Source organism: Cadophora gregata, assembly GCF_030347475.1.
Source record: "Cadophora gregata isolate MNR1 chromosome Unknown scaffold_2, whole genome shotgun sequence".
Lineage (NCBI taxonomy): Eukaryota > Fungi > Ascomycota > Leotiomycetes > Helotiales > Ploettnerulaceae > Cadophora > Cadophora gregata.
In genome coordinates, this window is record NW_026695925.1 from 442,634 (window position 1) to 463,366 (window position 20,733).

The 20,733-nt window shown below is 47.8% G+C and overlaps 10 protein-coding genes across 12 annotated transcripts; 3 read left to right on the top strand and 7 right to left on the bottom strand.

Annotated features, from left to right (window-relative positions):
* Positions 1-120: 120 nt before the first annotated feature.
* On the bottom strand, positions 121-1,988 carry MDM34 (ERMES complex subunit; the record flags this gene model as incomplete). The annotated part of the gene is made up of 2 exons (XM_058500995.1): positions 121-1,560; positions 1,722-1,988. The coding sequence occupies 2 exons, from the start codon at positions 1,986-1,988 to the stop codon at positions 121-123; spliced, it is 1,707 nt and encodes a 568-aa protein (XP_058362312.1).
* A 1,396-nt stretch (positions 1,989-3,384) lies between these two features.
* On the bottom strand, positions 3,385-4,512 carry ONS95_007489 (uncharacterized protein). Its single transcript, XM_058500996.1, has 4 exons — positions 4,385-4,512; positions 3,905-4,333; positions 3,753-3,859; positions 3,385-3,701 (listed from the first exon to the last, which is right to left on the bottom strand). The coding sequence occupies exons 2-4, from the start codon at positions 4,101-4,103 to the stop codon at positions 3,480-3,482; spliced, it is 528 nt and encodes a 175-aa protein (XP_058362313.1). The 5' UTR covers positions 4,104-4,333; positions 4,385-4,512; the 3' UTR covers positions 3,385-3,479.
* On the bottom strand, positions 4,160-5,289 carry ONS95_007490 (uncharacterized protein; the record flags this gene model as incomplete). The annotated part of the gene is made up of 5 exons (XM_058500997.1): positions 4,160-4,333; positions 4,385-4,542; positions 4,599-4,713; positions 4,763-4,960; positions 5,035-5,289. The coding sequence occupies 5 exons, from the start codon at positions 5,287-5,289 to the stop codon at positions 4,160-4,162; spliced, it is 900 nt and encodes a 299-aa protein (XP_058362314.1).
* A 252-nt stretch (positions 5,290-5,541) lies between these two features.
* Positions 5,542-9,215, top strand: ONS95_007491 (uncharacterized protein). The gene is made up of 2 exons (XM_058500998.1): positions 5,542-7,311; positions 7,401-9,215. Exons 1-2 carry the CDS (start codon positions 6,966-6,968, stop codon positions 8,690-8,692), a joined length of 1,638 nt encoding a protein of 545 aa, XP_058362315.1. The 5' UTR covers positions 5,542-6,965; the 3' UTR covers positions 8,693-9,215.
* ONS95_007492 (uncharacterized protein) lies at positions 9,205-11,296 on the bottom strand. Of its 3 annotated transcripts, XM_058500999.1 has the most exons (5): positions 10,683-11,296; positions 10,456-10,624; positions 10,022-10,406; positions 9,809-9,969; positions 9,205-9,705 (listed from the first exon to the last, which is right to left on the bottom strand). In XM_058500999.1, the coding sequence occupies exons 1-5, from the start codon at positions 10,863-10,865 to the stop codon at positions 9,386-9,388; spliced, it is 1,218 nt and encodes a 405-aa protein (XP_058362316.1). In that variant the 5' UTR covers positions 10,866-11,296; the 3' UTR covers positions 9,205-9,385. The 3 variants fall into 3 exon arrangements, with proteins under 3 accessions (XP_058362316.1, XP_058362317.1, XP_058362318.1); XM_058501000.1 differs by having other exon boundaries at positions 9,205-9,969; XM_058501001.1 differs by having other exon boundaries at positions 10,456-11,296.
* A 782-nt stretch (positions 11,297-12,078) lies between these two features.
* Positions 12,079-13,760, top strand: RNF13 (E3 ubiquitin-protein ligase rnf13). Its single transcript, XM_058501002.1, has 3 exons — positions 12,079-12,270; positions 12,398-12,987; positions 13,041-13,760. Exons 1-3 carry the CDS (start codon positions 12,124-12,126, stop codon positions 13,381-13,383), a joined length of 1,080 nt encoding a protein of 359 aa, XP_058362319.1. The 5' UTR covers positions 12,079-12,123; the 3' UTR covers positions 13,384-13,760.
* Positions 13,761-13,885: 125 nt separating this feature from the next.
* KAR2_1 (ATPase with role in protein import into the ER) lies at positions 13,886-15,977 on the bottom strand (the record flags this gene model as incomplete). Its single annotated transcript, XM_058501003.1, has 3 exons — positions 13,886-15,353; positions 15,409-15,601; positions 15,674-15,977. 3 exons carry the CDS (start codon positions 15,975-15,977, stop codon positions 13,886-13,888), a joined length of 1,965 nt encoding a protein of 654 aa, XP_058362320.1.
* Positions 15,978-16,484: 507 nt separating this feature from the next.
* Positions 16,485-17,400, bottom strand: ONS95_007495 (uncharacterized protein). The gene is made up of 2 exons (XM_058501004.1): positions 16,905-17,400; positions 16,485-16,841 (listed from the first exon to the last, which is right to left on the bottom strand). Exons 1-2 carry the CDS (start codon positions 17,360-17,362, stop codon positions 16,538-16,540), a joined length of 762 nt encoding a protein of 253 aa, XP_058362321.1. The 5' UTR covers positions 17,363-17,400; the 3' UTR covers positions 16,485-16,537.
* A 484-nt stretch (positions 17,401-17,884) lies between these two features.
* Positions 17,885-19,557, bottom strand: YAF9 (NuA4 histone H4 acetyltransferase complex and the SWR1 complex subunit; the record flags this gene model as incomplete). Its single annotated transcript, XM_058501005.1, has 2 exons — positions 17,885-19,141; positions 19,236-19,557. The coding sequence occupies 2 exons, from the start codon at positions 19,555-19,557 to the stop codon at positions 18,624-18,626; spliced, it is 840 nt and encodes a 279-aa protein (XP_058362322.1). The 3' UTR covers positions 17,885-18,623.
* Positions 19,558-19,718: 161 nt separating this feature from the next.
* On the top strand, positions 19,719-20,692 carry ONS95_007497 (uncharacterized protein; the record flags this gene model as incomplete). Its single annotated transcript, XM_058501006.1, has 2 exons — positions 19,719-19,768; positions 19,927-20,692. The coding sequence occupies 2 exons, from the start codon at positions 19,719-19,721 to the stop codon at positions 20,690-20,692; spliced, it is 816 nt and encodes a 271-aa protein (XP_058362323.1).
* Positions 20,693-20,733: the final 41 nt, after the last annotated feature.

Sequence of the window (20,733 nt, forward strand, 5' to 3'; positions counted from 1 at the left end):
GTTGCCTATCCATTACATCCCAAACGCCATTGAAACGCCTCCCATTTTTGGTATGATCGAATGACAAAGGAAATTCTATGATCTTGATGATCTAGAGTGGTATTCTGTTTTTGTTTCTGTTTACTGGGCTTTCGCCTCATATGCTGGTGGAGGAGAATCTTCTCTCTCGCTTTGTGATTGAGACCAGAATCCTTCACGAGCTGTCTTCTCATCGTGTGCACGGCGGGCAATCTCACCTGCCATCTTCAAGACCCAAGCTTGTTCCAAGATACCACCTGCTGCAGAGGGGTTTTCAGACAAGAATGGTGCAGGTTGAAGGGCAGCTGAAGAAGCCTTCTCCAGTGGATAAGGAGCGAAGTTTGATCGATTGTATGTAGGTCTGTGTTCACGGCTGAAGATGGGAGCTGTTTGCTCGGCCCTTTCTTGTGGAGAGTCAATAATGACTTGTTCGGGGAATGCGCCACTGAGTGCAGGACGAGGAAAAGATGGTCGAGATCTCCTCGGCGAGTCACCCAAGTCAATGCTATTAGTGCGGAAGCGTACTCTCTGTGAAGGAGAGTGGGGAGGATCGATGATATTGTCTTCTGGTTCCTCGGGAATTTGAGTTGGGATAGCAGGCTCGGATGCTGCCACAAGTGATGCCGTCTCACTATCACCAAAGTCACTGATATCATCGGTAGTCTTTGGTTTCCTCAAGTTCACAACACGAGTCTTCTTCTTGCGTAGATGCGATCGTGGATGTCGACCTGCACCAAGAGCAAGGCCAGTTGTTGCCGAATGCATGCTGACAAGCGAAGGTCTAGACGGCAGTCCATTACCATCATCTGATCCCTTGTTTGTAAATGTATAAGTCGTGCTGGTGCTTCCTATTGAAGAGTGGGATCGGATCAAACTTGGTGTAGCTGGAGTAGAACTACCAGCACTCTCGTTCCGTTCTGATGGACCTGCCCAAGCTCTGAATACTGCATCTCGAATAGAAGGTGTGAATAGAGAAAGAGTTCGATGTGAGTCCGTAAGAGCAGCCAAGCGAAGCAGGTTCTTCTGAGAGAACAATGAATGGATCTCCGAGCCACCATCAAGCGATAACGATGATATCTCGCTAGCATCCAAGACATTCCCTCTCGAGTCAACTGCATCTTGTGGAGGGCTTCCAAAAGGATCCACAACCTCTTCCTTTTCCAATTTCTCGGCTTGTGCCAGTTCTTCTGCTTCTCTGGCCTTGTATTCCGGACACCATAATCTCAATGAGAGCTTGTGAATGATCGCAGGCAATTCGTCCATCATCAAATTGCGCAACTGCTTCTCAATTTCCTTCTGCAAGTAATCCCGAACAAAAGGTATCGAGTCGAATGTCGACGACACTTTGAGCGATTCGAGGGGATCATTGCGGAAAACCAGGGTAAGTCCTTTTTGTCGCGAGAAGACTAATATGATGAATGCCGACAATTTGATTTCGGATAACGTAATTTGCAAAGGGATCGTCAAGCCAGAGGAAGCTGCCAGAGGCTGGGGTGACGTAAAGGATGGCTTGGAGTAGAGATAAGTGTTCAAGGGGTTCGCCTGTTGTTGATATATTAGCGATCAGTTATAACACGACCAGGATACCGCGATGAAGTCCTTGCGCGCGTATCCTGGTGCAAAAATAATCCTCCCCGACCCATCCACGGATTAAGGGGTCTGCTGTCAGAGTGGGAGCTTTGCGCATTTGCAGTGCGACGTACTTGGACTCTTGTTTTGAGGGTCAGGAAGGCATCTCCAGAATAGCACATCTTGAAAATGCCCCGAAACCTATCTTCTGCCAAATCTCCAATCTCCAATATTTCTAGCTCCGGAGGTACGCTCCCAAGGTTCAGCTCATTAACCAGAATGTCGTCGACGATGATCGGAGGCTTCGGCGATTTATTCAGTGCGGTTGTTAGCATCTCTTGTGCCCTCTTGTAGAAATCCGCATCTGCCGTTAACGGCGACCAGTTGAAATTGAAAGCCATGTTGAGATGGCATTAGAGGATGCGCAGACAAATGTCGTTATTGTATATTGAGGCCGTGATGAATGCGATGGTGGTCCTCAGTCCTTGTGTTGTCGCGTGAGGACTGCTTGACCTGGTGATAAGACCTCGGGATCAATGGATAGCGAGTGATGCTGCAGCTGCGCCCGGCGATGACCTGAATCAATGAAGATGCCAGTCGTGTCGCTCGTCGATGGATAAGATGAGGATATATTGTCGGATTGATTAGGGTGTAGGAGGGAGATGGGGTCGGAGTTGGAGTAAAGTGGTGTTGTTGTGGGCGACCGGAAGAACTCGAGTTGTTTCCCTCTCCTTAGCTTTGCTTGTGATCCCTTGTTTTTCCTTCCCTTCCCGTTTCTCCTCATTCGGCAGGGAAGGACGTTTTTGCCAGGGCGCTAATGCGCAAAAGCGTCATTGGTCGAAGCGAGCTCTTTTGTGCTGCTGCATAAGTTGTGCTTCCGATTTATCCCCGCGGATCAGGTGACTATGAACTAGAGGGGGTTTCGAAAGCTTTGTTACGAAACGCCAAACAATAAGTGGAATGTTTTTGGACTGTGGTTTGCAGTTGGAGCGTGAATGGAATGAACGACTTCATGTATGTTGGGTTACCACAAGGTGAATCACCACGCCAAGGCATCTGAAGTGTAAGCGAGGGCGAGGGAATGGAGAAGAGCTGAATCAACAAAGCGCCGAATTGGAAAATTCCTTCGAATCCTGGTCGAGGAGATCAAGAAAGCGAAAGTCTTGTAAGTTAGAAGTCCAAGGTCTGGATGATGTCGCCTCAACTCTGCGAACAGTCATACAGGCCGCTGTTGAGAGTCTCTCCTTTGGAAATCACAGCTTCCTCATATTTCGCAAAATGTCAAAGAATTTTATGATGAAGCCAATGGTATTGCATGATTTTGTATCATTCTCTGTCGAGTGTATCTTGCTACTCATTGTGTCTCCCGTTGATGTCTCAGCTTAGCACACTCTATTCAAACCGCTTCTTCGTTTGGTACTATTCTTGTCTGAGTGCTATTCTTGTAATAATAACAATTGTATCAATGTAGTAGAATTAAGGCTATAGAGCTATAGAGATTCATAGTAAATAATAACTAATTCTCAGTACGCCGGAGGTATATTATACAGAACAGCCGGAAATCCTATATTTCTAACACTGCCCATATGGTGCGGAGTATCCGGATCGGGAAATCCCCCTCCTCGGCACCTTTGAACACACCCGCAAGCTGCAGAATCTGACTTGCAATATCAACTTGAACATCGGTTAGAACTGCCAGCGCAGGGCAAAGAGTCCACAGGTCAAGGCATGTGTGAATAGATCGTCATTGGCTGTCCCATCTGGTTGCGGTGAATATGCAGAATTTCAGAATAATTGTTTTACAAAGGACTGATTCGAGTCAAATAAATGCGTATGGTCATTATAAATTCAATTCCTGCGTATTTCAGTGTGCTTGATCCATTGAGGCACCCTTAATAGCCCAAAATTTTATTCACATCACGCGCAAGCGCCTCTTGCCTCGCGGTTGCTCCATCAATTTTCAAGGGACTCAAACCCATAGCAACCTTGCCAAATCCATCCAAGATATCTTCTTTCTTCGCTCTATCAGTGAATTCAGATTCTCCGACCCCACCAGGGAAGTCCGGCGGGGGAACTCCTTTCAAAAAAGAGTCTCGCTGCTGCGCGATATATTGCTGTGTGACGTTAGATCAAAATCCCCAGGAGGACAGAACAAAGCTTCTTACCGCGTTATTGAGAGTGAGCGGAACCGATGGAATATAAAAGACGCAAGCATCTGTGTTTCCTGTGTTCTCGCTTTCTGTGCCATGAATGGTGTCCGCACTCCAGAAAACTGAGAAAATTAGCTCGACTCTGCTTCAGGTTGACAGATACTTACCCGTATCACCCGGCTCTACAGTAGGATACGGTATCATGGTTTCACTTAGCATCAAATGAGGGTGGTGATCAGGATTATGCTCTTGCGCAGTCCCAGGATTTGCCCCGTGAAGAAAAACGTTACCGTCATCATCGTCAAGGGAGAATTTCCATCCATTCAGCGAGCCCTTCTGTGTAGGTTTGAAGAATGGTCTGAGCATCCAATAAGCGGTGGACGGCTGCAGTATAGGGTGGGTAACAAGAGTTTCTGAGTTCGCTAGCGATACTCGATGCGATTGCGTACCACCGACTCACCTTCATTCGGCCCATGACGAGACAACCCAAGCCAGCCTTGGAATGTTCGGAAAACTGAGCATCCTCCTGGTCCATCGTACATGTTCATATTTGCATCAAGCCGGCCGGTCAGATCCCATGGGTCGTACTCTTGCCACTGTACATATTTAGTGAAGTATTCAATATGGAATGTGAGATGTCCCCTTACCTTTCCTTGGAAAATCTTACGATAAACGTGATTATATGCTTTGTCTTCCCACCTCTCGATGCCTCCTCCGTCAACATGAGGGGCAAGCGAGAATAGTTTGTCCCCTGGGGGCCGGATTTGCACTCGGTCACAATATGTGAGCGGAACTGTTAAATCAACTGTCGCAACTCAATTAGCTTGACTGGAAGATGGGATATCTAAATATGAGACAAACTTTTCTGGTCAGAATCAGCAGTATATAACTGGTTCATCCATGACTGCGTGGCAAACATGTTTGGATGCGATCTTGCCTTGACTTGAGATGAACTCCAGTAAGACTCGTAGACAACCTCATACAGGTCAGCATTCGATCGCAGGGGAAACAAAAGGCCACTATACCTTTTCGTCGGCGTTCGACTGGAATCCTTTGAATTTGTGTGCCGAAAGATATTGGCGAACGTCAGAAAGAAGCGATTGAGTGACGTTTTCAGGCATGACCCCTCGAATAACAGCGACACCAGTTCGTCGAATAGCATCGATGCTGGCTGAAGGTACAGTACCATCCCGAATGTCCGTGAACTTGATCTGAGGAATTATCTGTTTTGTTTAGCAGCACATTCGCTTGTATGCGAGTAGACTTTCGCCATGAACGAGATTTGGATTGAACGTACAGATTCTCTCTTGGTAGCAACTTCTTCGGTCCGTACTTTCAGAACCTCAACTAAATCGTCCCATGATTTTTGAATCTGCTCCTCAAATCCAACAGTGAGCTTGTGTTTCAGGTCCCGAAATCGTTCGGGCAGAGGTTCGGCCTTCCGACCAGAGAATGTCGTAAAAGAGGACGATATGTCTCCTTCTTGTTTATCTTTTCGGGTAAGAGGTGTAGCTTCGGTCGCTAAGCGTCGCTTAGCTGGCAGAGGGGCCATGCCTGAGCATTTTCCGGCACGAAATGTTGGGCATTTCAAGCACTTGGATCTCAGAGCCCTGTTCATTATGAGACTCAGTAGAACTCTACTTTGTGGAGTAGGGAATTCGACAATCTGGAGTGAAAATTGAGCGAGCGAGTTGCATGGCTCAAGCAACAAGGCGTCTTCTGAGCCTTTATAATGTGCTCGCTCCGCTACTTTGGTCTGACGATCTACTTAACATCGTCGCTGATGATGCTTGACAATTCATCACATAAGTGTGCACCTCCGCTCATTCAGAGTTGTTGTTTCAATACTGCAAGATCGGTGCATAACTCGATTGGGTATCTCCGCAGTTAGTCTATCCGCCGTGCTGCTACAGTACCTGAAAGAGGATCGCGGCATTAACTGGGCACAGACCTAACCTAACGCGACGAATTTCCGAAGCGGTGATGCTAAAATGGACGTCCGACACTTACACCCTGTTCCCAATGTGCTGATCAGTTGATCGAGAGGAAATGATAATGGTCACAAGTTGAACCGCTCATAAATGCCGGTTTTGATCATAGCATCCTCCCTGTGCAAGCACACACTCTAGAGTTTGAAGTTCCCATCTTTCTCTATCATCTTTCCGACCGCTTGAGGTGGTCATCATCCAATAGTAACCTGCATCCTTTTTGCAAAGGGAAAGGCCGGGACAAGAAGCTGATCGACATCGCGCGGATTAACTCTTTCAGCACTCTTCGTTCAGCGTACTTGAGGATAGCTCAGAGAGCCTGCTCTCCAGTTACCTCAATCCGCTGACCCTGACTGCTATCGCGGGTTTTCGTCAGACCAATCTTCCCCGGCATGATGAGACAGGCTCGCCACCGCAAGAACCACACTGCTGTCAACCCTTGAACAGACTCTATCCAGCCACTATTAACATCGATCAATGAATAAGTAAAATGTCTTGATGGTTTAAGACTATTCAAAAAGGGGGAAACCCAAAAAGTGACCAACCCGACATCTGGGTTCGTGTTTGCTCGTCTGCTCCCTGTCGTTGTCTGTCGTTACCTAACTTACAGCACTTCCCTTACGGTGACCCGACTTTCGGTAAGAGTGCAGTCCTCCCGATGACTGCATGCATGCGTGCATATGCATCGGGAGTGAAGCCCTGATCTCATCACCTACCGCTTCGGGAACGATATACGGGCGCGGGTTACAAGTAGCTTGGCTGATGGTGTTTGGGTGCTTGGGGTGCTTGGGGTGCGGCGAGGTGAGGCGAGGTGAGCCTTCCTGGGCTCGCTCTCGCTCTCGCTCTTGGTAATCCCGTTGCTGATGCTCTTAGTGGAGAGAATGGGAAATGGTGGAGGGGGAAAGATGCGGATGAAGGCGAGGGTGGATCAGTGGACTTGTGCATATGTATGGTACAAGGGGTTGAAGACGCAAGCGGGGGACGCTGCTATATTGAGATGGATTGCATTTGTTCATTTTTTTTTTTTTTTTTTGCTTCCTGGTCCAAAGTTTTGTCTTTTCTTCTGACCGGAGATATTCGGCGTCGGGATCGGGGTACATGGGCGGCGATATTTGGCTGGGTTTTGAGTCGGATCTAGCTTTGGAACTTCGTCACAACTTCTTGGAGTCTTCGGTGTTTCCAACAAATGCTGCCCACTCCGACCGCACTTCCAGCAGTTCGGGATTCTAAGTAATCGAAGATGGAAATCCATCCTAAAGTAACGCTCTCCAGCCTACCTCCTGAGATTCTCCAACAAATTGCGACATACCTCCCACCCATCACGGTCATCTCCATACTACTAGTCTCTCACTCTCTAAGAAAAGTAATTGATAGTCGGGTCGTATGGAAGGTGTTTATTGTGAACAATGCGAGATTTCCAAATGGAATTCCGGACTCGGTTGGCGAAGAGCGGGGAGACGGAGATAAGGAGACGAAGTTGAAGAGTTTTGTTTTGGCTGACATTCTGGCGGAGAGGTGGGAGGATAGTAGGAGGAGGTTTGAGGAGACGGATTTGAGGTGGTTGCCTATGTTGACTGTTGTTGGTCGTAAGACTTGCTTTCTCTTTCCCCTCTCTTCCCGGGGACGTCTGGTTCGAGGAACGTGTACGAAGCTGACAGCTCTAATGGAATCATAGATCCAGTCTTAAAGAGTCTAACACCATATCTTTTGGAACACCTTGCAGTTCAACTATCAGGATCATTACAAACAGACACTCCACTCTTTGATATCCCACCAAGGAAAGATGGACGAGATCAACAAAATCCGTTGATATTCCCCGTCAACCCAAACACATCATTCTCCCTAGAACAATGGCAGAGCCAATTAACCGGCTCATTCTGTTTTGCCATGACACGCATGTCAACTCTCTCGCTCCAAAAAGCAACCGAGGAAGACCTCCGCCTTCATCAGCAACAGACTGACTCGCCACAAGACGACGACCCAGAACCATATCCAGAAATATCCACGATCCCACCACCTATTCCTCAACTTTCCAAGATCCCTTGGTTCAACTTCAACCCGCGCGAGCCATCCTTATCCCTCTCGCCTGAGAAGAGGGGGATATTGATAACAGCCTTACACGCCCTCTCACTCACAGCCATAGCACATTTCAGCACCGAACTAGACCTCGCTATTTCCGAATATCGAGTTGCATCTACGACTATCGACCAGGTTTCGCATCCGCCTACGTCCAAAACTATCGCGAAACATCTCTGGACGCTGGCTTCCTCAGATTCATCCCCGTCTTCCTATCCATCTGGATTTCCTCCGCCATTCAGTCCACTCTGTATAGACAAGTTTGGAAAGAGTCATCTAAGCTACATGGCAACAGAGCAATTCTTCGAAGACGGCGAATGGACTGGTGCGTTTGCTTATACGGGTCTTTGGGCCGTGAAAGGTGTGGGTGGTCTTGGTAGGGATGTGTTTGATTGTGTTGGAGGTGTGAATAGGATGGTGAAGTTGGGTGGGTGGGATGTTCCTAATCATGGTGAGAGAGGGGAGGGGAAGCGGAGGGATGGAAACGGGTTGGTTGTAGAGGGTGTTGTCAGGTTTAGGAGGGTGGTTGGTGTAACCGAGGATGGTGCTGACATGGACGGACAGAACGAAATGGAGGGAGGGAACGTTGGAGGGAAGAAAGAGAAGAGTGATGTCTTTATGCTGAGGAGTAATGCCTTCTACAGCCAGATCGGGACTTATATCCTCGAATTACGAGTCCAGAGAAGTACGGGCTTGATCGCTGTTAAGCAACGTGATGCTCTTGCTCATGTTCGTGGTGTGGGAGGGGGTTGTAGGAATGGGAGGGGTGATGGGAGTTGTTGGGGTGCGGCTTTGACGCCATTTGGAGTTGTGGGGGCTGTAGGAGTCGGTGGAAGTTGGATGTGGTTGTGGAAGAGGGACTGGAGTGGTGGTGTTGAGAGGGAGGTGTGAATGAGAGCGAGTGTGCTTGACGAAAATACCACGGTGTGTGTAACGAAAGCAGTTACACTTGAGATTTGGAGGTAGTAGTGCGAGAATTTTGACTTGTAAGGATGAGACGAGAAGATGACCAGGGAATAATTGAGTATTACCTTTCCGAAGAAGCATGATCATCCTGCCTTGAGAGTGAAGTAAGAAAGAACCTAAGAAGCGAACATGTTGGGGGAAGGCTACGTGGGATGGCAGCGCCGCGCTGATGACCTAGACTAGCATCTCGGTCTCCAGCTCCAGAATTCAGCGTCCAGATAAACTGGATCTTTGCCCCTGTATTTCTCGCGATGTGACCTCTAATAATCGAAGAGAAAGTACCCGAGGACCCATGCAGTTGCGCTGCGGCCAAGAGAAGGAAATGGGTTAGTGTACCATCCTCGCCGCTAAATCTTCTTGTCATCAATAGCTACGAACTCTCTCGGACTCTCTGCCAACCTCATTAGACACGGAAATGCCCGATTTAGAATATGAACCTGGCGGTCAGGACGTGAAGCAGAATAGTAACTTCTTGTCATTTCTGGTGTGTTTTGACAGAACCAGGGCTAAAGCAGAGGATATAATGCAGCACTAACCTACAAAGGACCACACACTGTCTAGTTTCATTTCTTCGATCTGAAATTCTCCATTCAACCCCCTTCTATCCTGACACAAATCCTACAACGAACCCTTAACAACACACTCTCTCCCCGGCAGACAAACATCCGTTCTATCCAAATGCTTGAACCACGGGCCCTGTGGCCCAGGAATCCACTTAACATACCCATAAAACTCCTCCTGGCCCTTCTTACTCTGGGGAAACTGGTCGTCTCCCCACTTCCCCTCAAAGTACAAATAGTTCACCGGGGTGTCTTCCACCGCTGGCACGAACTCCTTTCTCTCAACTTCATACGTGTAATAGTATGCTGAAAGGGTCGGATCCCATAGTTTACCTTGCTGCGTGCGATCGTAAACGATGTGGGCGGGGATGAGGCCATCTGGGAGAAGTGTGTTAGTAAGTGTGTGTGGGCTTGAGGTGAGTGGGTCAGGATTTATAGGAAATGGAATGCAAGGTACTGGTGTTGTGGAGATCGATATTACCAGCTACTACGTAGTTTGCGTGGGAGCCTTTGGCGCTGAAAGAGACTGGTCTTTTGCCGATTTTTTGGACAGCAGAGTAGGTAAAGGCGAAGCCGAATTCGTGCTGCGAGTACCAGACTGCAGTTGGGGTGCCGTTTTGAAAACGGACCATGTTGTGTTCCCTCAAGGGATGTTAGTGGTGGGAGGATGTTGAAAGGGAGGGTGGGGATGTACCAGTCTCCGAGATGGTTTCCAACTTGGTGGCCGAGTGCAGAAGGGCCGTCATTGAAAATGTACCAGTACATGTAGAAAGCGTCGATGATGCCGTTGCCTTTGTCCACGACGATTACGACGCAGCTTTTGGCATTGTCGGTTCGGTAGGTTACTGGATTGGGCTCTTGTCCATGCAAGAACTTAGGTAGAGTGGTGACATCCTCTTTGGAAGAGAGGAATATGTCTTCTCCGCCCAGCTTGTTCAACTCATTTAAATTGTCAAGCGTGAGAGGATCGGGACCACCAGCCACAGCAGTGAAGTTGATCGTGGGGTGAACGTTCTCCAGATGCTTGGCCATATCACTTGGACAGTAGACATCGTCTCGGTGGAGATAGACGTATGGAGCTGGTAACAATTGTCAGCTTGCTCAATGTCAAAGTGACAGGAGACTCACCATATTCAAGAACGTATCCTGGAATTGACGTATGATTCAAACTCTTCGCGAGTTGGTCTTGTAAAGCTATCGACTCTGGAGATATATTGACTGCCAGTGCCTCATTTACGTTCATATACGCAGAAACGGACAGACCCAGGACAAACACCACCAATACAACAAACATGAGCTGGCACGTGACAGTGTCAACATATAGACAGACTTGGGGGAATTTGGATTTCGCTTACCCAGACTTTGGAGATGTTCTCGACAAATTTTCGTATCCGGGGTGGAATCCATCTTGTGAGAATACTTTGCTGTTTGAAGATAGGTTTGGAGGTGTCCTCTCGGGGAAGGAAAGCGTCATTCTCCAGCTCTCCTAACTCGATGTCTTCGTGTGCATCATGATCATGCATGGTTGGATGCGACATGCAAGATCCACGTGCATCCAAGGTTGATTAAGAAGGATATGTCTATCGATTCGATATCCCCTGGTGATGGTGGTCGGCGAGGCAGATAAACAGGAGATCGTTGTCGCGCATCATAACACGGAAGACCCGGAAATGCCTGATGGTAATCGATGAGTGCCCCTTAAAGCTGCGTATGTATTTGTCGCTATAAGCTTGTGAATAGGCTCATGGTGAAAAGGCCATGGATGAAATGTGATCAAAACAGTTGGATAGAGGACAAATATGGTCCCCGTTTGAGGTTGACGAGTCGCTGAGTCAGCTTTGAGATCCACAAGCCAGACAAGGTACACTTCACGAAAAATGAACCCCATCTCATTTGATATGCCATCTCAGGGCATTCTAGGATGCGAAAATATGAAAGAAACGTCAATTGAATTGTAGAAGCGTACGGCTTGTGGGGGCCTGAAAATCTGACAGCACGCTAATCACGTGATATTCACCACCTCCTCAGGGCATCGTCTTCCAGCGAGGAAGCAGACACGATAAAGTCCTAACTGAATATAGATACTATTACCATACGAGAAAGACACAGCTTTGAATATGACCATCAGACTTGTTTATTGGCAATCGTAAAGTCAGCTTCCCGTAGTATATGAATCACGTCTGCTCCTCATGGGGTTTATGTCAGCCATAGAAAAGAGGAATATGTTTCTTCTCCATTGTAATATTCATACGCTGTTACTCGACAACTGCGGTTCCTCTATCTTGAGGCCAGTGGTTAATCTATGCAGGGAAGCACACCATCCTGGTCAACATGTGTTTCGCGAAGGGGGGGAAACTCTCGAAGTACAGCAATGATAAGATAAGATGAACTTGATTGAGAATGTTCAGAGGCAGTATATCTTAGTGGTGCTTATTATCGATCAGGTCAGTCGTGCTAGGCGTTGAATGTTTTGGATGAAGCAGTTCACGAGAGTCGTCCCTCGGCTGACAGGAGACAAATTCAACACAGCTCTCTCTTGGAGCAGTGCAGGTCCGGTACTCAACAACAAAGAAAACTGTAATGTTCAGTCCATTTCGGGTTGACGAGCTTGCGAAGCCTGATATTTGATATCTTTCGACAGAAGGGGCGCAGTCTCGCTTGGCAGCTTAAGCGAGAAAAGGGGGCATCGGATGACCGCGTGGCCTGCTTTACCCAGCATCGCAAGAGGAATTTTACGGCAGACGGTATGCGGGCCGGCCTTGCAGGGCATCGGTATTTCTGATACTGGTGAAGTGAATGGTGATAATCAAGTGCGTTTGGCTATCAATTGCTGTTGCATGCCTAGATGTAGTGTTGGCAATACTGGGGCGTACATTGGCATGCATGCGCCACCCAACTCTCGTCTATTCATCGAGTTACATCTTTATCATGACCCTGGGACAGGTGAGATTGCTTTTATTCTTGGCCTTAAGAACACTGATCCCCACATAACGTCGATTTTGGGTTTCAAGTCTCGAACAACCACTTTCGATTAATCAAGCCCCACATCTCAGATTGTTGACATCAACAGCTGTCTCCTCACCCACACAACATCGAGAAGCCATTTTGTCATCCTCAGAGGAGATTTGAGTTCGTTATGGCAGTTCTTACTATATTTGCGATTCTTGTCGGCGTAATTGTGTTTTTCATGCTCGTCGCTGGAGTGGTGGGCTTGGTAAAAGCACGCAACAACAGAGCAAGATATGGACCACGAGCAGCAGCGCCAGGAAGACCCAGGCAGACTCGGACGAAAGGAATTGCGCTGGCAGTTCTGGACAGCATTCCGATCGTCAAGTTTGGTGCTAAGAGCAAGCAGTCGGACGTCGTGCCGAAAGATGTCGAGTTGGGAGAAAGAAAGAGTACTGTGAACGAAGAGCCGACGATTGCGTCAGAGGCGAGAGCGACAAGGAAACTAGATGAGGATGAGCGAGTCGAGTCAATTAATATTGATCAGTCATCTAAGATCGCTTTCCAGGCTACTGTCGATGAAAATCAGTGTGCAATCTGTATATCAGACTTTGTCGCAGATGAAGAAGTTCGCGTCTTGCCCTGCAACCATCGTTACCATCCCGAGTGTATCGACCCTTGGCTTCTAAACATTTCCGGAACCTGTCCTATATGGTAAGCAAAGTTTGAGTTCTCCAAGTATACAAATGAGATCTAACACATCACAGTCGATACGATCTTCGACCTAACGATCCAAATGCAGAAAACACTGAAGACATTTCAATTCCAGAGCAGCCTTATGTTCCAGTCTCAAGCCCTATTGGCTATATCCGGGCTGAAGCTTTGCGACAAGAAGCTGCTCGTCTTGAAGCCTTTGCAAATCCAATAGATGCTACCACTCCTGCCGCCTCCCCAATAAGTCCGAGAGAAAGAATGTCTATTCGATCTCGTCTGAGAGAGATTCGTCAAGCGTCACATACTGGCCCAGAGTACGTTGCTGCACTGGGCAACTTTTACCGGGATCGTGAGAATCGGCGTCCGAGTATGGAAGCTCAACGTGTTGCTTTATGAATGTTTGATGGGAGTTAGGATCGGAGAGAGAGTTTCATTGGTTGCGGCGGGGGACAAGTTATTGTAACTGTATTTGATCCGAATTTATGGCTGATACGACGATTGGAGCTGGGGCGAATGGGCAAGATTCTTCCTGTACGATATTGAGAGGTGGACCTAAAACGCTACGTTGGGATGATCGTCTCGTTGGCGTCAGGGGCTGAAGATTGGTATATGACGAATTACTCGAACAAAATATTTTGAACAAACTTGCTTGTGGCATGCCAGCGTAGACTTTTGGTCAGTTACTTACAGCTTATCCAGGGGGGTTTGGCGTGGTAGATGTTAGCCATTTGTTTACCTCGCGCACAACGTGGGAAAAAACAATAGTTCATGACAGACAGCCTAAGAGAGTGTTAGAACTCTGATGTACTTGTGATGAACATGATGCATCCACATGGAAAGAGTATAGATTTTAATCCGGTCAGATTATAGATTCCACGGCAAGGTCTCCCTTTCAGACTCATGGTGCTCTGGGCATTTCACCCTCTCGATAGACCACATCAATTCCAAACTCATCTCTATCCTCCCAAAGAGCCTTCTCGTTGATGGCAGAAATCTTGCTGTAATCCTCATCTGCATGCATCTCTGCTTCCATAACAATACTATCGACGTCGTCGTATCTTGATTGCGGTTCGTCATGAGATACGAAAAATGTCTTCTTCCCACTTTCCCAGTCTCTTGCTATAACTGTAAGAATGCCATTCGGATCAAATTCAAAAGTGACTTCGACAATAAGTTCACCAGCTGGTCTAGGAGTGAGGTTTGTTACGTTGAAAGTTCCGAAGAGTTTGTTATTGACCACGAAAGGTCGCTCTCCTTCGAATATGTTGAACACAATCTTCGTCTGGTTGTCATTGATTGTAGTGACATTCACAGTCGATCGCTTTGGCATCACAGTGTTTCGAGGGATGATTTTCTCGTAAAGACCACCGTTCGTTTCGATACCCAGTGAAAGAACAGAGATATCGAAAGCACCTACCCAGTCTGAGCCTGAGCCGCTGGAAAAGATTTCGGCTTGGTGTGCTGCTCCCTGGAGAATGGCTTGATCGGACGGAACGAGCGAGTGAGCTTTCTTGCCGTCGAAGAAGGCTTCAAGGAATGGTTGCATTTTCGATACCTGGGCCGTATTGCCTGTGATGATCAAGTGTGAGATATTTGTTTTCTGGAGCTTTGCGTCTTTGAGAACGGCTCCTATATGTTCGACACTTTTGTCGAAAAGTGATTTGTGGAGAGTCTGAAGTTCGTTCTGCGTGATAGTGAGAGTCACGCCTTCATAGTCGATCATTGCTGATGATTGTGCCGACAATGCAACCTCAGCTTTCTTGACTTCTCTCTTCAAGCTCGCCAACACACCCAAGCTTGAATCCGGATCGACTTTGCTGGTGGTTTGAACCTTGCCAGATACATAATCCAAGAGAGTATCGTCGAATTTCTGGCCACATACCGACCTGTCATTGGCCATTCCCAGTATCTCGAAAACTCCCATCTCGATACTGGATACCGTGATATCCACATGATTCTCTCCCAAATTATACACGACAATGAACTCCTCGCAATCGTCATTTGTACAGTCCTGCCGATCGACATGATGGGCTATGGCCGCCGCTGTGGGCTCATTGACAAGTCGAAGAACTTCGAAACCTGCACTTACACCGGCATCTTTTGTTGCCTGGCGTTGGTTGTCGTTGAAGTACGCCGGCACTGTAAAGATAGTGGAATTGACGTCCTGGCCATAGTAGTTGCTTGCTACTGTTTTCAACTTCTTCAACACTTCCATATGGACTTCTTCAGGGGTGATGAACTTTTCTTGACCATTGAGGTGGACTTTGATGATGGGCTTGTCGTCTTGCATCACCACGTCGTATGGCAATGAATCGATGTCTCTTTGAAGCGAAGGGTCTGTTGAAAATCTGCGGCCTATGATTCGTCTGAGTGGACCATTAGCCAAGTATTTCATTTTGGAGTGAGGAAGGATGACCGTACCGGACATCAAAGATTGTATTCTTTGAAATACCCTCCGCTTGATCTTTTGCTTCCTGGCCAACCAAAATACCATGATCGGTATATGCGACATAATTTGGCATTTTTTGTTGGCCATCGATGTCGAAGACCTGTACAGAGCTATTGATGGGCGCTCCAACTCTAGAATATGATTCTCCAATCTCGATGGCAAGAACTAAACCAATCATAGAATATTAGGAGTTGTCCTAGTCAAGGGGCTTTGCGTGACAATTGGGGTAAGAGTTACCACATCCATTGATGTATTCATCATCGTATGCATTTCCACAGTATGGAGGTGGCTGTTGCTCGACTTCTTGTGCCTGCGTCATTTTTGAGACTTCGTAAGTGCTGGGCACAACTGTGTCATGCTGCACTTTCTGCCAGTTCAATATTAAAGCGGCAGATATTGCAACGAACACTCCGAGGACTGCAAGCAGTGTGTAACTCCTGGCTCCTGAGCTAACAGAATCATCAGTGGAACTGAGTTTCTTGCTAGCCAAAGGCTTTTGGGTTGTTGGGTTGTCCTGCGACTGGATCTTGATGGTTGTCATATTGTTGATAGATGTGCGGTGCCAGAGTTCGTATCTTCTAGTTTCATCCGAGTAATCAAAGCCCAGAGCATCCAACGTGGACTATTCCATCTTATCAATTTCCATTGCAGATGCGGCGTAGTAAATGAGAACTGTCCTCGCTTTCATTCTCGTATCAGAATCCAGCATGAGCGTGAGTCATCAGAAGGCATCCCTTGCGATACTTTGTTCTTCAACACCCATCAATATCTGGTATCAGAACGGAAGACAGATTTCATTTGCTTCCAGCAGTCATTTCTGGCTCCGTAAACGTTTTGTTGTCGACAGAATCCCCAAATTCAAGAGGTAGAGACGTTCAGGCACGGACGATGTGACGGGGATTTTCAGGAGGACATGCCTAAATATAGTTGGCGCCAGGGTGCTGTGGGGTTGAATTTAGCGAGCTTTACCCCGCTATGTCTCTGGACAGCCCTGAAAAAGACAACACTCGTCTAGCTGGAGCATGAACCGTGGAGAACAAAAAAAAACCTAAGAAAATATAAAACAAACATAACTTAATTGTCTACAACGAGCCCAATTTTTCACTTCGGTAACCCCACACCCGAAAATTCTTCACAAATCCTTAAGAACTCCTCTTGGACACCTTCATCATTGGCTCGAGGATGAGGCCCTTCTCTACCACCTTGAGCCGCGTAGTATTTCCCACTCCCAATATCTTTCTGGTCACCAGTAGTAAGCCATGATAACATATCGTCCGCCTTCTTCAAAGAATCTGGTGCTGAAGCACCACCCATCTTAGTCTTCACCCAACCTGGTGAAACTGCGTTGCTAGACACTTCAGGCCAGTGTCGTGCAACTGCCAGCGCGAGAATGAGATCCATCAATCTATTACAAAGTCAGCACCTATCGCATTTCACAGAATGTCAGAATTCACGCTGGAGTACTCACTTTGAATCACCATAAGCCTGAAACCCATCCCACTTTTTCTCCTTCCACCCTACATCCACCAAACTCACATCCCCGCCCCTATGCAGTCCAGAACTAACATAAACCAACCTCTTCGGTCTGCAAGTCAGAATATACGGCGCCAACACATTCACTGCAAAAAGCTGAGCAATCCCATCGTCCGTCTTCCTAAATCCCGGTCCATATCCAACCCCAGCATTATGCACAACGGCATCAAAGACACCCGATTTGTTAGCTTCGGCTGCGAGCTGTTTTGTTTGAGATATACTGCTGAGATCCGCTATGAGGATATTAGATGCGCCGGGTGTTTTTGAGAGGGTTTCTTTGGCGCGCTCGGCGCTGCGGGCGTGCAGGGTCACGCTGTGGCCTTGGGAGATAAGGGATTTGGCGAGGTTGTGGCCGATGCCGTCTGAGGAACCGGTGATGAATATGCGTGCCATCTTGGTTTTGTGGGATTTATTGGGATTTGATGGTTTGGTATTGCTGTCTTTAAGAGGATGTTGATGCGGGGTATATATACATTCTGCTCGGCGATTATTTCGGCTGCACATAATTAAATCCGACGCTTCTACTGTGAGGCCGATCATGATATATTGAGTGCCCTGGGCAATGACCCACAGACTATGATCTACTTGGCCAAAAATGCAGCTTCCTGTAATATCCGTGGAGATGGATCGCGGTTTGCCGTTGTTTCGTAACCCTGACATTGATATCTCAAGTCAAAGGACAGCTTTCTCCATGACGTACAGAATATATTACGCAGAAACACGAAGTACCACTGTAAAGCATTTACATGATTCTCTCATATATCCGATTATTAGATATGTTAATACTTGTTCATCTTCTGTCCAGATTTCCAGCTCCAGAAATAGCGTAAGCGAGGCGTTTCTTTCGCTTGCTTCTTGTGTCTTGACTATTGACTTCTTCCATTCTCATGTCGCCAAGAGCTGCAGCCTTTTTACATCCAAAGCCAGAGTTATAAATTTATCTACTCTGATCTCACTTTTTCCCAGCACCTTCCAGCATTAAACCTCTGGAGAAAGCACCACTTTTAACTGCCCGAATCTCGAATGCAGCGCAGAACCTCATTACTATCATCACGTCCAAACCCAAGCCAAATCAGCATTCGCTAAGATTTGCGGTATATACGACTCATCTACAATAGCTGCTTTACTTGAATATTAAGCTCAGCGATATTTTCCAGACTGCTGCACAGTGAATCTACCTACAGTACCCTGTCTTCCTTGCCATCCCTGAGTCTCAACAATACATCTTGTAGGTCTTGTCTAGAAGGACGTTTTGTACGAGTAGCACGAAAATATTGCAAAGACAGAATACAAGAAAACAAATCCAGTCGAATCCAGAGACAGTAGTCTCTTAGGCACGAAGATAAAACGAGATACACAAGTGTAGAAAGCCAAGTCTTCAGAACCAACACCTTAAATTAAATCTTTGCTTTAGAGCTAAAGGGTATTGTCGGAGTAGCACTGAACCCCACCCATCTCGCAGCGCTCTGGGAAGTGTCTATGTACGTCTGGCCTAACTAGCCTACTGCTCTGCCGAATGCCTGACTTTGTCACTTTGCGCGTCTGGAGGCGGTAGCTGGTGTTTGTTTCGTGCTACAGAGCAATTGCGGCCAGAGGCATGGAGCTTGCGTCGCTCTTAACGACTGCGCTTTCATCGCGAAGTCCAGCTTGTTCTTCAGCCTCCGTTCTGCAGCTTCTCCAATAATGCCTGCTTCTCCTTGATTTCTTTCTTCATGTCCTCTGTCAGCTGGTTGACTTTCACCAGCGCAGTCTCTAATTTCTTCAACTCCAACTTCTCCGTCTCACGACTATACGGCTGTTCCGGCCTCGTCGTCAACGGAATAGTCGCCGTCCGTTCACCCACACTCCCTACCATACCACCCTTCATGACCCTCGTGCCTTTTCCCCCACCACCCTTGACCCTCTCCATCGGACTCGTCAAAATATCAAAGAAATTCTCGTAAGGTTCGTTGAACAGCTGCTCTTCGTATTGCCAAGCGTTGATAGAGGGCGCGAGGCGCATCTTCTCTTTCTCTTCGTCGGTGCCGTAGGGGTGGAGTGTAAGGTGGTGGTAGAGGGTTTGTGGTTTCTCGAGGGACTCGGGCGTGTAGTAGAGTTTTATTGTGATTTCGAATTCTCCCCAGCCGGTTTCGTGGACTTCGAAGGGGTCGCCGGGCTGGACGTCGTCGACCACTGCACAGTGACCGCATTAGCATTTTCGTCTCATCACTCCACTAATCACCGCGCCACCACAACTCAATGCCACGAGAATGGAGGAAGGACTCACTTCTCATTGGATTCGGAATTGACTCGTGCAGCTTGAACTGCACTTTCTTGCACCAGTATGTGATATCCGTATCATCAACGCCCTTCACAAAAACCGTCCAGGCATGCGTATGATCCGCAGGCGTGCCCGCTGGCTTTGGGAATTCGTCGCTGAACTTCTTCGCCGTCGTGCCATAAATGAACGGTCTGTATATCTGGACGCCCTTGACGCGCTTCTGAGTATTGGGTGGTGCCATATTGCCTGCTTCCGCGTCGCGCTTCTTCTGGCTGGGGATGATTATTCTGGTGTTTCTTGTGCCGTTGCGATTCTTTGGCGCGGTCATCGTGCCTGAGTGCTGGGCGCTCAGGGTGTGTCGATAAGGTTTAGCGGCGGGGTCTAGTGCTGCACAGTGGTCAGTGCTGAGAAAGATCAAGTTGATGTCGTCAGGCGATGGATGGATCGGAAGGTTGTTGGGGATAGCTTCATAAACATACAATCGAAGAGATGTCTGCTACGAAGAAGCTTGTTGTTTGTGGTGGAAATGGATTCTTGGGGTCGAGGATATGTAAATCGGCAGTCGCGAGGGGATGGGATGTGACTTCAATCAGGCAAGTAGCTCCTTTCACTCTCTGGGTTCACTATCCAGTTTCACTCTTCAGCTTTGAAAGGCGAACAGCATTGCATTGTCCTTGTTACTGACAATTACTTACAGTCGTTCCGGCGAACCAACATGGTCCTCAGTCACCGCATCATCAACTCCCCCGTCATGGGCTCACAAAGTAACCTGGGAACGCGCCGACATCCTCAAGCCCAAAACATACGCCCCTCTCCTCAAAAACGCAGACTACGTCGTCCACAGCATGGGGATACTTCTCGAAGCCGACTACAAAGGTGTAATCTCCGGCAAAGAGTCTCCAATCAGCGGTCTCCAGCGCGCATTCTCATCCACCAAAGCCGGATCACAGAATCCCTTGACCAGGAAAGCAGACGAAGATTTGCAGCCGCAGGAGAAGGATGGACAATTGACGTACGAGCTTATGAATAGGGACTCGGCTATCACGTTGGCGCAGGAGGCAAATAAGGAGAAGGTTCCAGCATTTGTGTATATCAGTGCTGCGGGTGGTGCGCCGGTCTTGCCTGCGAGGTATATTCAGACCAAACGACAGGCGGAGAGTACGATAAGTAGCGAGTTTCCTACTATGAGGAGCATTTTCATACGACCGGGTTTCTTGTATGACAGCTCACGGTCGTTTACGGTGCCATTGGCGGCCATGACTGGGCTAGGTGCGGCGTTCAATGGTCTCACGGGAGGGATCTTTGGAGGACTTATGGGTGCTGCGGGTGTCAAGCCTTTGAAGGCAGATCTGGTCGCCGATGCAGTGGTTGAGGCTCTGGGCGATGATACGACTAAGGGCCCCGTCGAATTGAAGGAGATTGAGGAACTTGCTCAGAAGGCCTGGAGGAAAGGTATGCTCTGAAGGAGCAGATAATGGATGATTGAGGCTCATAGCCTTGTATT

Coding starts and splice junctions, on each gene's coding strand:
- ONS95_007495 (XM_058501004.1), bottom strand. CDS start 17,362: ATGGCACGCATATTCATCACCGGTTCCTCAGACGGCATCGGCCACAAC. Junction 16,842..16,904: donor CAGGCTTATGGTGATTCAAA/GTGAGTACTCCA, acceptor ACTTTGTAATAG/ATTGATGGATCTCATTCTCG.
- ONS95_007492 (XM_058500999.1), bottom strand. CDS start 10,865: ATGTCGCATCCAACCATGCATGATCATGATGCACACGAAGACATCGAG. Junction 9,970..10,021: donor GGAAACCATCTCGGAGACTG/GTACATCCCCAC, acceptor ACATCCCTTGAG/GGAACACAACATGGTCCGTT. Junction 9,706..9,808: donor CGCAAACTACGTAGTAGCTG/GTAATATCGATC, acceptor CACTTCTCCCAG/ATGGCCTCATCCCCGCCCAC.
- ONS95_007491 (XM_058500998.1), top strand. CDS start 6,966: ATGGAAATCCATCCTAAAGTAACGCTCTCCAGCCTACCTCCTGAGATT. Junction 7,312..7,400: donor TATGTTGACTGTTGTTGGTC/GTAAGACTTGCT, acceptor ATGGAATCATAG/ATCCAGTCTTAAAGAGTCTA.
- ONS95_007489 (XM_058500996.1), bottom strand. CDS start 4,103: ATGCTCAGACCATTCTTCAAACCTACACAGAAGGGCTCGCTGAATGGA. Junction 3,860..3,904: donor TGTAGAGCCGGGTGATACGG/GTAAGTATCTGT, acceptor TAATTTTCTCAG/TTTTCTGGAGTGCGGACACC. Junction 3,702..3,752: donor CGCTCACTCTCAATAACGCG/GTAAGAAGCTTT, acceptor AACGTCACACAG/CAATATATCGCGCAGCAGCG.
- RNF13 (XM_058501002.1), top strand. CDS start 12,124: ATGGTGATAATCAAGTGCGTTTGGCTATCAATTGCTGTTGCATGCCTA. Junction 12,271..12,397: donor TTATCATGACCCTGGGACAG/GTGAGATTGCTT, acceptor TGACATCAACAG/CTGTCTCCTCACCCACACAA. Junction 12,988..13,040: donor TCCGGAACCTGTCCTATATG/GTAAGCAAAGTT, acceptor AACACATCACAG/TCGATACGATCTTCGACCTA.